The sequence below is a fragment of the Choloepus didactylus genome, chromosome 21, assembly GCF_015220235.1.
Source record: "Choloepus didactylus isolate mChoDid1 chromosome 21, mChoDid1.pri, whole genome shotgun sequence".
Taxonomy (NCBI): domain Eukaryota; kingdom Metazoa; phylum Chordata; class Mammalia; order Pilosa; family Megalonychidae; genus Choloepus; species Choloepus didactylus.
In genome coordinates this window covers 2,919,274-2,935,250 of record NC_051327.1, presented here as the reverse complement: position 1 = coordinate 2,935,250, position 15,977 = coordinate 2,919,274, and the positions used below count along the sequence as shown (strand labels likewise).

The 15,977-nt window shown below is 46.0% G+C and overlaps 1 protein-coding gene across 1 annotated transcript in view; it reads left to right on the top strand.

Moving 5' to 3' along the window:
• Positions 1 to 662: 662 nt before the first annotated feature.
• HS3ST2 (heparan sulfate-glucosamine 3-sulfotransferase 2) overlaps positions 663 to 15,977 on the top strand; it is a 132,121-nt gene continuing 116,806 nt past the window's right edge. Inside the window, exon 1 of the mRNA XM_037814688.1 lies at positions 663 to 1,575. Within this exon, the coding sequence (XP_037670616.1) occupies positions 1,091 to 1,575 (485 nt within the window). The 5' untranslated portion in view covers positions 663 to 1,090. The remainder of the gene's footprint in view (positions 1,576 to 15,977) is intronic.

The window sequence follows — 15,977 nt, the reverse complement described above, 5'->3', positions numbered from 1 at the left end:
GTGAGTCAGCGCGCGGGGAGCTAAGGAGCTCGATTAATAGTCACGGAATCTCACTCATCCATCCCGTCTAGAGCGCGTGTCCCAGTCCCGCGCGTGTATGTGCACAAGGCACGTTATCCTCTTCCGGGTTTTGTGTGTCTTATCTGGCAGGATGACAGGGGAATGGCGGGGAGGAGTGTCCCTGTCAGTGTTTCTATACCCAGGTTTGGGGATCACCCCCCCCCCCGGCCCAGTGGAGGGTGGGGGAGAGGGGATGTCCAGTCAGGGTGCTTGTATACCTGTGTGTGGGACCATGTATCAATGCATGGGGATTGCGTCTGCGCCCCGGGTCTGTGTCTGGATATGGGCGCGATCTCGACCCACGTTCCCTCCTCTGGGTGCCAAGAGGACAGCGATATGGGGTGTCTAGCCTGCTGGTGGAATAAATGCCTCAACACCTTTCTCTCTCAGCCGCAAGCTGGCCAGGGTTCCTTAGGGGGCGACCAGAGTGCGGAGGGCATGGGGTAGAAGGTCCCTGGGAGAGGTTAGAAAGTGAGGGCGCAAGGGGCGGGCCATGTCCCCCGGCGCCGCGCGGGCTCGGGAGACCCGCGCGGCTGACGTCAGGCGACTCCTTAAATAGAGCTGGCAGAGCGCTCGCCTCGGCATTTCCCGAGGAGCCGGAACCGGGCCCGCGCCAGCGCCACCGTCCGGTCCGCCAGCCAGCCAGCACGGCCGCGCCGCCGGCGAGCGATCCGTGCGCGACGCGCAGAGGACTGGGAATGGGGCTTCGGGCGCTGGGCGCGCTCCGAACCTGGCGCACTTAAAAGCCGAGAAGCGCCAGGAGCAGCCCCGCTGCCCGGAGCCCCATAGCCCAGGACGGGGAGATGCTGGAAGCTCAGCCGCCTGTCCCCGGAGGAGCCACCGCCCTCGGGATCCCCCCGCATGGTGCGCGTCTGGGCCACCAGCGCCTGGAGAAAACGGCGCCCCCTACGTCCGACCCGCGCGTCCCGGGCAGCGCCGCGGGAGCCCTCTAGGCGACCGCAGGGCCAAAGCAGCTCCGCCGCCGGTGCCCCCTCGGAAACCATGACCCCCGGCGCGGGCCCATGGAGATATGGCCTATAGGGTCCTGGGCCGCGCGGGGCCACCTCAGCCGCGGAGGGCGCGCAAGCTGCTCTTCGCCTTCACGCTCTCGGTCTCCTGCACTTACCTGTGTTACAGTCTGCTGTGCTGCTGCGACGACCTGGGCCAGAGCCGCCTACTTGGCGCGCCTCGCTGCCTCCGCGGCCCCAGCGCGGGTGGCCAGAAACTTCTCCAGAACTCCCGCCCCTGCGATTCCCCGGGGCTGCCGCCCAGCGAGCCCAACGTTCCCACCGCGCCCGGCGCCGCCGTGCCCGCCCCTCGCCTCTCCGCTTCCAACCACTCCGGCTCACCGAAGCTGGGTACCAAGCGGCTGCCCCAAGCCCTCATTGTGGGCGTGAAGAAGGGGGGCACCCGGGCGGTGCTGGAGTTCATCCGCGTGCACCCTGACGTGCGGGCCTTGGGCACGGAGCCCCACTTCTTCGACAGAAACTACGGCCGCGGTCTGGACTGGTACAGGTAAGGACCAGGTGCCCCACTCCGTGCACCCTGGCTCCTGTGGGCTCCATCCTTAGAGCCATTTTCTGCCTTTTCTCTTCCCTTTAACCAGCTGGTTCAGGCTGACAGGTGGGGAGACGCTGACAGAAGGACTTATGCAGAACTTCCCAGTGATTATCTAGAGGGGGCACGTGGTTTCTTGAACTGAAGAGGGCGTTCCCTGTTGTCTCTGGAGCCGCCGGAAAACCTCTCTGTGAGGCTGTAGGGCTGGCCCGTTGTCCAGCTTTTGGGGTGGAGTAGGGTGCTCAAGGAAGGGGTATCAGCACATGTGCTGTCAGAACCAGCCCTCTCTGACCCTGGTCCCGGACATATGAAGGACCCTGAGAAGGAGAAAGTCAGGACAGAGTACTCTTGCGGCAAGACTCTGAGTTTGGGCAAAATCGGTACGGTTCAGGCCAAATGAGAGGGTGGCCTGAGGTCTTGGGATTAGAAAGGCAAGTTCGGAGTCTCATTCTCAGCTCCAGGTATTTGCTTCTGTACAAGGGCTGAGACTTCCAGAGGCTCTGACCCTGGGTCAGTCATGTTGGGGTGGTGGAAAGAACCCTGGATTGGAGCCTTGGTGCTGTCACTTAGCTTGAGCAAGTTCCCTAAACTATCTGAGTCTTGATTTTCTCATCCATTACAATGGGCAGGACAGCAGTCGTTACCCTGCCTGCCAACTAAGGCCTTTCAAAAGTGCTTTAAATGTATTTTTTTAAAAAAAGTACTGGGTGATGCTTCTCATCCAGCAACCAGGAGGTGGAATTTTGGAAACTGGCAAGTACCTCAGATGAGGGCTGGCTGGGGTCCTAGAAGCAGCCACTCGATACATAGGCTACCCACATCCCCACTGTACTGCCAGCGATAATAGTTACCAGACTGGTGATGTCTGGAGATGGAATCTTCTGTATTGTAGGAGTCTCCACTGTTCAGTGCCCACCTGCCTGCCAAGCTCTTTATGGTGTAGAACTGGTCCCCATACAGGCTGAGTGAGGGCATCTCTGGTAGTGGCATAATATGGGCTCCCCATAGCACACAGGTCATAGACTTCTCACCATTCACCTGACCTCTTGAAGACTTTCTAGAAGTGTCTGCTTGGTAATGGAACTAGGGAGGAGTAATGTGTTAGCTGATCCAAGGACTGAGGATACTTTTTTATTCTTATGAAAGAAAACCCTTTAGTCAGTGGAGGGCCATAAGGATAGTGGACAAAGGAAAACAGCATCATTAGAAGAGGAAACCAGTGGGCTCAGAATAGGGCACCTGGAATTTGCAAGAAGGGGAAGTCAGAGGGCCAACTTGTCCCCTTTGCCAGTTCGGCCTGGCTTGCAGTGGTCGTGGTTATGGGGGCAAGGGCTGGGGCCAAGCACCCTTCTCAGGAGGCAAATACTTGGTCTCTCTCCAGTGGAGCCAAGCAGGGGCCCATGGGTGGCCCCAGCACTGATTCATCTTGTTAGTGTTACAGTGTGGCAGACACCAGCAGGTCTGGCTTGGTGCCAGTACTAAAGGCCCATGGTGCTTTCCAAGCTGTGACCTACAAGCGTCCCATCCAGGTGCCCGAGGACATTGTCTGAGTCAGACCCCACGATGGAGGAGGCAAAATACTTCGGATAGTGAATCCTGAGAGGTACAGCTGCAATCATACTCTAATGCACACCTGGGTTTCCTAGATGGAAAATCAGAAGATCATTATGAAACCCTTTGCCAATGTGAAGTGCCTTCAAATTTCAGAACAGCAAATTCTGAGCATCTGCCTTTTAGATATGGTGACCTCCAATAAACATCTTTCCCCTGAATCCCAACCCTCCTCACTCCCTTCTCCCTCCACCACCAAACCACATACCTTGGGCTTTCTTCCCCTGGCTCGTGTCATTCAGGGACGGCTGCTTTTTATTTTTAACCTTGGCATGTGTGATTCTTAGCCAGCTTAGCTGTGAACCTTAAAGAAGGGAGCTATGCCTTTTTTTTTTCTTAGCACATTTGGATTCTGCTAAAATTCTCAGCTGAGTCTTGGTAGGTTTTACTTAACATCAAGCACACTGACAGCTCCACTTCTCTCTCTACACCTCTCCCTCTCTGGGGCTGAGTTGCCATCCGTTCCCCACACCCGTCTATACTTCTAAAAGAATGAATAGCTTGGAGGTCTGGGTACCAATCCCTCCGTCCTCACCCGCTCTCTGTGGAGGGAGAGGTACCAACAACTCACTTAACCAGAAGGCTGGGGAGGCTACAGCATCAGAGAAGGGCCCTGTGGTTTGTACTTCTTTCATCTGCAAGTCCACACCCCAGAATCAAGGATTTCAGTTGTGGATTGCCATTTCTGCACAAGGTAATGCTGCCCCTTTTGGAAGTTGTTTTCTTAATTTCCAGCATATTTCTATGTATGTGTTTTATTATTTGTTATCAAGCAAGTAATATGCATTAATTGCAGAAATGATGTGGATTTCTGGGACACTTTAATATCCATGTTCTCATTTTATTCCTGAATTCCATGCAGTAGCAAGGGCAGGTGACATGATACTCCTTTCTCTGCCCACTGTCCTTATTGTTTCACAGATGCGAAAACTGCAACCCCAAAGAGAGCATCTGGAATGGGGTCACAAAGCAAGTTGATGACATTTAAGACTGGAAGTCTCTGGCATACACTGTCCCACAAAGATAGACACACACACACACACACACGCACACATACAAGTCTCTGGCATACAGTAGCCCACAAAGATACACACACACACACACACACACACACACACACAGACATGTGCTCTAACCACCGATCTGCAGAGCCTGCCACTGTAAAGCCAGTGCCTGTGGGGTGGGCATGGCCATGGTGCTCTTGTGCCCAGGGTAGGCGTGTGGGTGCACTGTGCTTTCCAAAGGTGGAGTTGCAGAGTTCCAGGCGGTGGATTTCACCATGATCTGGCCACATCTAAGCTCCTGGGATTAGCTTCCTGGATTATGAGGCTCTAATCCATGTAGACAATGGAAAATATCAAAATGCATTACCTTCAACCCAACAGAAAGACTTCTTCCTGTGGGTAAACGGAGATAAATCAGGAGATGACAGACGGTGCCTGGAGACAGGGTGATATGGCAAACAGTATCAGCCAGGAGACCAGGAGACAGTCTGCACCTTCCTTGCCCCAGCCTCAGCTCCATCTTGGGAACCAGCCCAGTTCCAGCCACCCCATGAGAGCCAAGCCCTCTGCAGTGGGACCCCTTCCTTTGATAGCTTTCTGAGATCCCATCACTGATACTTACTTCTCCACTCTAAACTTTCTCCCCAAGCTGGGCCTGCAGGGTGGAATCAGCCAGCTGCTCAGACAGGCAGGTGAAATGGCACCAGGCTGATGAGGGAACCAGAATAGGACCTGCTCTAGGAAAAGCATCTGGCCCCATAGATGCTGTGCATTTTGGAGTGCAGCAACCTTTCTGAGCCTCAGCTTACTCACCATAGAATGCAGCATGTGGTAACTACCATGGAAGGTGGTTTTGAAGGACAAATGGAACACTATACATGAAAGTGCCTGGAAAATTACATGGTATATCAAAATAAGGCAATAATGTTGCTACTAATGCTGCTTCAGCTGCTGCTGCTACTCCTAATACCACCATGAGTACTATTAGAATTACAACTATTAATTCTGTTCCTGCTGCTGTTACCAAATGGGGCTGAGGAATTATTTAATTGCTGGAAAAATAGCTCTGTAATAGACTAGGAAAGGTCTTGGCCTTGAGTTTTAGTTTTGACTCTGTCACTAATTTGATTTTTCTTGTTCATCCTCCCTTCCTCCCTCTTTTCCTTCCCTCCTTTCTTTTACATTGATGAAATCAACTTCACTTTTTCTGGGTGTCAGTTTTCTCACCTTTAAAATGGGAATGATGCCTGATTTGCTTTACGATCTTGTGAAAATCAAGTAAGACCATCTGTGCTAAAATGTTTCAGTTATATTTAGGATGTTATCATTTTACCAGGATTTGAATGTGAGACAGAATTTTCAGGGTCTTCATTTTTTTTTTTTTTTGGGGAGTCATAACCCCTGTCATTTCCAGTAGTTTTTAGAGTCTTAAGGGAAGCTGAGTTTGGTCCAAAGTATTCCCAATTTTGTTAGTTTTAAGGGATGGCAGTGGGGGCTAGGGATGATGAAGAGGAAGCAAATCCTCTGTAAGTGCCAACACGAGAAATTTAATACCTGATAATTGACTCTGTGCTCTGGGTGTCAAATTTTTGATAGATGAGCCTGTTCCATAAATTTTCGACTCCATTTCACAACTCTGGTTATTTATTTGTTCAGCATCGATGCTGTTCTTGGGATGGTGTTAGACAAAGAAGACACAGCATTTGCCCTGGAGGCAGCAGTCTAAGTAAGAAAGAGAATAAAAGGCATGGAATAAGGTCTATCATGTTATCTAGCTTGTTTCAATCAAGAAACCAAATTCTATTAGCAAAGCCACACTAGAAAGGAAAAACTTAGCAATAAATAAAGCTAAAGGCAGAAGGCAAAGGGCCTTCTGCACAAATATTTAACGCAGAAGTCTTTACTGTCTTTCAACAAACTAATTAACACATGAAACAGCCTGATCCATGCTCACTAGCTGTGTACAGATGCGTATGTGTGTATACCCCACTCACATGCACAATTAGTGTCAATGCAGACATATGTCTTTATAAGAAATTTTCCTGCCTTGGTCCAGGAGGATGTCACACACTCTGATTAAATGAAGCCATAGAGTCCATAAATCCACCATCTGTCTCGTAGCTCCCTGTCAGCCTCGCAGCATGCTGGAGATATAATAGTTAGTTCCAGCACATGTACAGAGGAACATTCAGAATGGGCCAGCAAAACTGTCATTGCTCAAGGAGGCTTTTTGAGGAGCTGTCTTTGCTTTCCTCTGGAGGTACAGTGGTAAAGCTTGAAATGAAGAATGGGCTTCCCCCAAAGCCTTTAGTGTGTGGATATTTAGGTAGAAAACACCCTGACAGCCCCAGTGATTTTCAGCTGGCACATGCCGCTAAGGCTGTATTGGATGTTAAATTTTGAAAGTATCACTTATCATAGATTCTAAGAAGCACTTTTCCCACATTTTAGCATCTCTGAAATTAGAATATGATTTCAATGATGATGCCAGGTTCAATGAGATATGATTCTTCCTTATTGGTTGGAAGTGCCTGTCTACCCCTGGAAGTGCCCTCTGCCCTGGAGATCTGGTTCCCCAGCCATTTGGAGACCTTCCGGACCTTCCAAAAAACCACTCACTAAGTGGTTAATGCCTAACCCAGCAGGGAACCTCCAAGACCCTGCTTCATCTCTGTAGCTTGCAGGAATCTCTTCTGATTCATCAACAAACCATACCCATTTTAGATTTTTAAATGTTATTCTTGCCATTCCCTAAAAGCATCTATCCTGAAAATGAAGGAAAGTGCAAGGCTGATACCACCAGGAGTAACAAGGTTCCATGATGGGCATGTTCTTCATGGATTTCTGTAAAGAGGCATTGGCTGTACCTCCCATATATTTGAAGGCACATCCCAAAGGTCCCTGACATGTTTGGCACAGAGTCGGTTCTCATCAGGTGCTATTATATGCATACTTGATAATGTTGCATGCATCCAGTGTGCAAAACTGTGGAATAACTTTCTTCCCATCAGTTAGACCCATATGAATCATTCCCCAAATGACTGAGTGGCAGAGTGGGTGTGGAGGGGGCAGAATCACACAGCTCCCTATTGATCCCAATCCACTGGAGAGCTTGGAGGGGAGGCAGCCTCTGTGTAAGAGGGTTCAGCAGCAGGCGGAGTGAGGAGTGGATAGATAAGCACACGAGCTGTGAGTCAGGCTGGAGGGGCCTGAAAGGTCATGCAGCCAACCTAAACCCACGGCACTCACTGTCTCCTCCAGAGCTAACGCTGGGGTGGGGTAATCCATTTATTTGTCAAACGCCTACCATTTACCAGGCTCAGTGCCAGGCTGCTGTAGGTCAGCTCTGCTGCCACTTTGTTCTCCTAATGGGCTGCCCTGATGGACTGAAGTGCCTTGTAGTCCAGGGGCAGCTTGATGAGGTGGGTAAAGCACCAGTGAGTGGAAATAACTTAGCATTTCAGAGGTAATTGCTGCCTGTCACACTACACAGCTGGGCTGTGGGTCCAATGCTGCACTCACAAGGGTTTCTCAACAGGGCGATGGCTTAGGGTGAGGGGCAGGGGGATGCTATTAGACTTGTTCTTGCAGGGGATGTGGACCAGAGCTACTGGTTGGGTGGGCTGGGGCTTGAGCATCACATGGGCACAGTTCAGTTGGGGGTATATTCTCAAGCTTTTGGAATCAGAATAATTAGTAGTGGATCCATCTCAGTGTCCACATCCACCAGCATCTGTGACCACTCTTTGGCTAAGAAAGCCAGTGTTGTCTGCTCTGAGTGGAGGCCTATGGACCTCACAATGCCATCTTCCCGCAGTAGGGGACATAGGTCCACGTTCTTTGGGGGCAGTGTTTCCCACACTTCATTTATTTTTGTACCACCTTCATGAGGTTTGCCAAAGCCTTTACTCTACTATTATTTTAATATTTTTCTTTAAGCTAACTCATTTAAAAAGTATATTTTTTCATAAAGAGCTGACTTTATTTTTTCCCTCAGTTTGTATATTTAAGAACAGATAACACATTAATGTAATGCAAACTTCAAAAGTGATAAAGGGTATTCAGTGAAAATTAGTCTCCCTCCTTCCCACCCATCTCCCAGCCATGTAATTCTCCTTCCCAGAAGCAACCACAGTTGTCCATGTTTGTGTGCCCTTCTAGAGATATGCTATGCATTTGTAAACATAACACACATTATGCAAATATAGTTAAAATAAATATTTTTAAAAAAGCAACTTTATGTAAAAGCCACCTAAATAGAAAACCAGCATCACTTTCCATAATTAGAATGCAATCATAAAAATAAATAGAACAAGAAAAAGCAATGTTATCGATTTTATGCTACATAATGAGGCTGGAATGTTCCAAGCCTGCAGCTTGCTCTATCTTTGTTTAAAAGCAGATGTTAGTTAAGAGTTAGACAGCAGTTAAAGAAATACTAATATCAATGTGAGACGTTTTTCCTTGCTGTAATCAGAAGGAATTAAAGTGAATTGGAAAAGGTAATAAATTTTCTCACTATGCAATTTGGTGCTATTTAATAGGTTTATGTAGCACCTAAGATTACTGAGATGGGGTTCGCAACTGACATCATGGGAAACACTGCTAGAGTTAGCAGAAAATCCAGCTTAAGTAAATCCAATGATGTGTCTAGCTTTTCTGATTCCTCTGTTGTGTTAGTGATCAGGAGAGATGAGCCAAAGGAAAACTCAGAGCAAATATGAGCATTAAGAGAAATATTTTGATTTACAATATTTATCAGGGAGTCTAGCCTTCAGAAAAATAAAGGGTATAGCAGGTATTTAAAGGAAAACTAAATACCATAAGATTACCATTGGCTTCTTTATTATTCTCACTGGTGAAACTTCAGTCCCCTATGGTTATCTGCATAGGTTGTTGGATACCTACAGGCATCAGTATTCTGAAAGTCAGAGATGAAGTTGTTTTCATTGGGGAGTCAGAAACATATGGGAAACGTGATCAAGGCTTTTTGTTTTTAATATTGAGGCATTATTAGAGCATTAGACATAATGCTCCTTTTTTTAAATCTTAGGTTACAAAGTTCCTCTTTAACTCTACAGTTCATGACATGAAGGCTTAAATATAGTGGCAGGGCAAAGTGTCAGTTTTGCTTTCATAGATAGTTTAATCTCAGTGAATAAAGAGGGGAAACCAATGTAGGGTTTTTTAAAAAGCTGCATAAAAGGCACTCCACCAGGAAAATCAACCCTGGGACTACCCATATATTTTTTTAAATGCATTTTTATTAAGATGTACTCATACTCCATACAATCCATCCAAAGTATACAATCAGTGGCTCACAATATCATCATATAGTTGTGCATTTATCACCACAATTTTAGAACATTTTCCTTACTCCAAAATAAAGGAAAAAATAAAAATGAATGCCCAAACCATCACATACCCCTTATCCCCCTTATTATTAATATATTTTTTATCATTATTTTATTAATCAGCTGCCCATACACTGGATAAAGGGAGTGTCAGTCACCAGGTTTTCACAATCACATGGTCACACCATAGAAGCTATATAGTTATGCATGGATCAAGTCTACTGAATTACCGTTCACCAGATTCAGGTATTTCCTTCTAGCTATTCGAATACACTAGAAACTAAAAAGAAATATGCATATAATGCATAAGAATAACCTCCAGATTGACCTCTCATCTCTATTTGAGATCTCTCAGCCACTGAAACTTTAGTTTGTTTCATTTATTTTCCCCCTTTTTGTCAAGATGGCATTCTTAATCCCATGATGGCATTCTCCCATCCCTTGGGAGTCATGTCTCATGTAGTGGGGGAGGGTAATGAGTTTATTTGCAGAGTTTGGCTGGGAGAAAGAAGCCACATCTGAGCAACCAAAGAGGTTCTCTGAGGGTGACTCTTAGACATAATTATAAGCATGCTTAGCTGCTTCTTTGCAGGAATAAGTTTCATAAGGGTAAGCCCCAAGATTGAGGGCTTGACTTATTAAATTGGGATTCCCTAACGTTTGCAGGAATATCGAGAATTCCCCAGATGAGGAAGTTCCCATTTACTCATCCCATATATTCCTTTTTAGAAAAAATTGTGGTTTTATATATTGTGATATATATCACAAAATTTCCCATTTTAATCCCATTTTAATTTTGAGTGTACACTTCAGTAGTATTAATTGCATTAACAATGTTATGCTGCTATCACCAAGGCTTTTTCAAGACCTGAAACAGAAACTCTGTACCTATGAGCCAATACTTCTTATTTCCCCCTCTACCCAGTCCCCTGGTGAACTCTAATCTATCTTGTCTCTATGAATTTGCCCATTCCAGATATTTCGTACCAGTGGAATAATACCATATTTGTCCTATTGCATTTGGCTTGTTTCACTCAGCATAATGGTTTCAAGGTTCATCCATGTTGTAACATGTATCAGAACTTTGTTCCTTTTTATAGCTGAATTACCACATTTTGTTTATTCATCTGTTGATGGACACTTGGGTTGTTTCCACCTTTTGCTGTTGTGAATAATGCTGTTATGAACACTTGTGTACAAATTATCTGTTCAAGTCCCTGTTTTCAGTCCTTTTGGATATATACCTAGAAGCGGAAGAGCCAGGTCATTGGTGAGTATATGCTTAATTTTTGAGGATTTAGAGGGTGTCCATAATTTCAGGACTCCCCAGGCTTGCCTTTAATTGGGCAGATAGACATCAACACTGATGTGGTGGAGGCTTCCTGCCAGCTCAGGGTCCTACTTGGCCTGGGTGCTCACTGAGGGATAACAGAATCCCATATTTACCCTGAGGCTGGGAGAGAGATGAGCAGATATTGAAGCAGTGCCTCTTGGTGGAGCAGTGCTCCTCAGGGATCAATGAAAAGAGGGATTTTATTGGATGGAGTGAGAGCAGCCCAGGATCGAAAAGTATGGATGGGATGAACTCAAAATGGAGAGAAGGAGACAGAAACTACTTGGGGAGGTGGTTTTCGCACATTGACTAAAATCTCAGGCTCAGATCAGAATGAGAGTGTTGGAATCTCAGCTCCACTACCTGCCAGGTGTGTGTCCATGAACAAGTTGATTCTCTGTGTCTCAGTTCCACCTATAAATTGGAAATAATCATATGACTGCCACCTGGGGTTGCTGTGAGGTATGAATGAGTGATTAAATGTGAAAGTGCTCAGAAAATTTCCAGCACTTGGAAAATGTCCAGAAAATGTTATCTGTCGTTACTACTCATTGATTCCTTCATCATACCTTTATTGAGTTAAGTGCCAAAGACATAAAGGTGAGCTGGATTCATGTCCTGCCATTGGACTCCAGTTTAATGCGGGTATGAGATGTCTGTGGAAAATTTTTACTTAAGTCAGATGGTAATAAATACCGTAATAGAGATACAAGCTCAGAAAGGATATGAAATTCCATCAGGGAGGTTGAGGAAGTTTTCCTGGACAAGGTGTCCTGTTATTTGGGCCTTAACTGACAGTCAGGATTTCTTTAGACAGAGATGTTGGGCAAAGGGCTAATGAAGAGGGCATCCTTACAGGGATGCTGTTTCTAAATACTTTCATTCTAATATTTCACCGCTGATTACAGCCCATGTTTATTGACCACATGGAATGTGCCAGGCACTGTGCTAAGGCTCTGGAAAAATGAGGATGAGAAAGAGGATCTCTCCCTTAGATTGCTAATGGGGCAGACAAGTTGGATAGCAAGACTTGATGAAAGAGAGAAAGCTCCCAGTATTGTGAGACCCTGAGAAGGGGCCCCCATCCAAGGGGTCAGAAAAGGCTGATGCTTAAACTTTAGGGCATTTGTATTTGCTGTTTCCTCTGCTTGTTCTCCTTTCCCTCCCCTCCTCTCCCCTCCCTTCCCCCCCTCCCCTCCCCTCCCTTCCCCCCCTCCTCTCCCCTCTCTTCCCCTCCCCTCTTTCTACCTCCCCAGCAGACTTTGTCTTGTTTGTGGCTAAATACCTGGAGCTCATAACAGTACCTGCTATATAGTAGGTGCTCAATAAATATTTATTGAATGACTATACTTAAGCATGAAGGATGACTGGAAATGGGTAAATCTGTTCTGAGACCACAAACTGGCCCTACCCTTTCATTAGTCTTTTCACACCTGAGTCTCAGGAAATCAAGTGAAAGAATGCAGGATATGGGTGCCAGTGATTCAGTCCTCATTTCACCAAATATTTATTGAGCACCTTCTCTGTGCCAAGCACTGTTGTAGTCACTAGGGATAGAGGACTAAACAAAAGAGACAAAAAGCCCTGCCCTCACTGGACTTAATTTCTATGGGATGGGAAGATGGTCAATAAACAAGTAAGTAAAACAAATAAGTATTTATGTCAGATGGTGATGAGCACTATAGAGATAACACAGAGAAGTCACATAGTGACCGCTTAGTAAAGGGTATTGAGGTTTTAAATAGGGTAGTTGGGGAATGCTTTGCTCAGAAGGCGATTTGAGCAAAGACCTGAAGCAAAGCATGCTGTGATCTAGGCAGAGGGGACAACAAATGCAAAGGCCCTGAGGACAGCAGTTTGTCTGGTATGATAGAAAAAAATCCAGGGGCCCATATGGCTGGAGTGGAGGGAGCAAGGAGGAGAGTGAGCAGAGATAAAGTCAGAGATTTGGGGCCAGATCATGCCCGGCTTTGTAGGCTACTTCAAGAACTTTGGCTTTTACTCCAAGAAAATGGAGGAAATATGGATGGTTTGGAGCAAAGGAGTCATATGATCTCACTTCACTTTGAAAGGATCATTTGGGCTGCCAGGTAGGGGAGCAAGGATGGAAGCAGGGAAACTGATTAGGAGGCTGTTGCAATGGTAATTGCAATGTTAATAGCCAAGGAGGAGAGAAGTGAGAAGATGCTGGATGTATGTTGAAAGTACCATTGCAGGATTTGTTAATGGATTGCACTGGGGGCAAGGTGTGAGAGAGAAGAGTCAAGGAAGATGGTGATGGTGATGATGGTGGTGGTGGTGATGAAGATGACGCTGCTGCTGCTGCTTATAATGATTGTGATGATGACATATATTAAGGACTTTTTACCTCTCAGGCCCTTCCAAGTAACAGAACTTGGGTTTGAACCTAAGATACTTCCCAATACAGCCCTTGGCTCAACCAACCGAGGATGCATCTTTTGGTGTCTCTGAGCCTGGCCAAAGAAAGCAACACTTTGTTCCACTGCAGCTTGGAGGCTTCAGATAATTCCCAGGCAAGAAGGAAGGTAACAGAGCCCCTCTTTCTAGGGGTCTTTGAGGCCCTTTGTATAAAGGCAGAGTTCTTAGGTAACCTCTTGATATCTTTCGAAGATTGCATTAACTCTGCCCCTTCTTGAAAAAGGCACATGTCTCTCAGTGAGTGTGTCACCCAGTTTCTCATTCTTTTTCTAGCCTCATCAGCATGCACACCAAGGTAGCTCCTTTGATGACATTGCTAGATGCTAGATTTAGGGGGCTGTGTGTGTGGGTTCCTTTAAAGAGAATTGGACATGATAATGCCTTCCTGCAAAATAATCGGGATTTGAATCTCCCCCATTTCCCCAAAACCACTGAAGCATGAGGAAATGTTCTCTGCTTTGGCAGCCTTGTCGCAGTGTGTTTCTGCTTTGATGGTTTTAATGAAGATATGAAATCATCTAACAGCTTTCATTTTGCTCAGGCGAGATGGCTTAAAGTGGAGGTAGCATTTCCCAGGATCAATCCCCATTTTCAGAAGTGGTTGGTTAAACTCTCTGCAGTTTATGGCCACTTCTAGCTGAAATAGCATGAGATCTGAATTATTAATTCTGTGAAAAATGACTTAAGTCATTGCAAATCTCTGTGGTGGCAAAATCCCTACTTTTGGCCCCCTTTCTTGTATTTTCTCTAGCACAAATATCTCTATTAACCAGAAATTCTCAGATAACTTTGCCAAATCTCTACCTGTCAGTCATTTAACTGAGAGGAAAAGACCTTGACTTAATTCAATTGTTCCTTCATGCCAAGGATGAAGGAAAATGAGAAAATAGGCATAAATTACTCTGGGAGGTACGTATGTCAAAGCCATTTTATAGGTACTCAAATTTGGGCATCAAATTTGACAACTGTGTAAGCAGGGAGTCTCTAAACCATGGATGTCTGAGCCCTCTGTGCAATGCAGGTGACTGACTCCAAGGGCAGTGTGTAGAGGGATGGAGGGGTTCTGAGCTATTTTGAATATGGCACTGTGAGCTGGGGGCAGTGACCCAGCTGCAGAGGGCTTTTATCTGTTGGAGAAGCAGTTTGGAGCAGTGAATGCATCCCAGACTCAGTATCCTTCAGTGACTTTGTGGGCATGTAAATGAATGAATGAAGTTGCCTGAAAGACAATAACTGTTGTAGTGAGTGTCCCATTTGGAAGGGCCAACCATTGGTCAATCTCAGCATTTTTTTTTTTCTATCCCTACATTTATAGCCAGATCTCCTAATTTTTTCAGAAAAAGTTTGAAATATGGCATGTTTTCTTAAAATAATGTGAACTCCCAATTCATAAATGTGTCTTACCAATTCAAAACTTTTTTTAAAATATTGTGGATCAAACAAAACATGTTTGTGGGCTGGATGTTACCTGTAGCTGCTCTTTCATGATGCTGAGAGGGTGGACCTTGGAGAGAGGTTCTTCTGGTGTCAAATCCTGCCTCTGCCACTTATTAGATGTAGGGTAAATTTGCTTCACCTTTCTGAGCTTTGATTTTCTCTTATATATAAAGATGCTATCAAGCGTTCCTACCTCACAGGTTGTTGTAGTGATTCAATTTAATGTATTGGATCTTATTATACTGTTGTAGGACTCCCTTCCGGATTGTGTTTGAAGGCGGTATGACCGTCACTAAGCTGGTGGGCACAACAGGAAAATGTTTACTGTCATGACTAGGACCTTTCCCAACATGAGGAGAGCTGGGGTCTTAGGAGTTGGACCAGTGGGAGAAGAGTAATCTGGGGCCAGGTTGGTCCATGGTTGGAAAGAATCATTTGGTCAGAGAGCTGGTTCCATGGAGGGAGCCAACGATCCCCACGACTCCCCACTGTCATTCATTTATGTGCACACAGAGTCCCTTGGTCACTGTCCACAGATCACGAAGCCATATTCAGAATAGCTCAGAGCCCTTCTATCCCTCTACACACTTCCCTTGGAGTCATTCACCTGCATAGGGTAAAGGTGCTCAGAGACTTAGAGACACCTTGCCTGTACAGAAGGTGAACACCTGACTGATTCTGGAGGTTTGATCTAGATGAAAGCCCATCTAGATGTTTCTGGAGATGTGAGATATGTACCACATCTCTCGTGGTGGAGAGTGGGATGTTTCTAACAAAGAGAGGTTAAAGGATAGGCCGGTGTGGACCATAAAGATCATCCTAGATTTGTTTCTGATCAGTCTTGATCAGTGCTTGGCACCTGTGAATGACAGAAGAACATGGGGATGGTGAGGTAGGGGAATCTGGAGGAAGAAGGATATGGTGGGGCAGAGAAAGAGTTGCCCCTCTGAGAGCACCTCAGAGATGGCACAATTCCCTTTAAAGCCATCAAAGCTTTTATACAAAGGTAAGTCAGTTGGAATTGGTTGCATGGTGACCATTGAGCATCCTGGATGCTTGAACCATCAGTGGAAGAACTGGGAGATTGTCCAGGGTGTTTCTTGCCAGTGGGGCAACTCTCTAAATCATGAGATCAAGTTCCTTCTAAAATCGAACACATTATTTCCGATCCTTCATAATTTT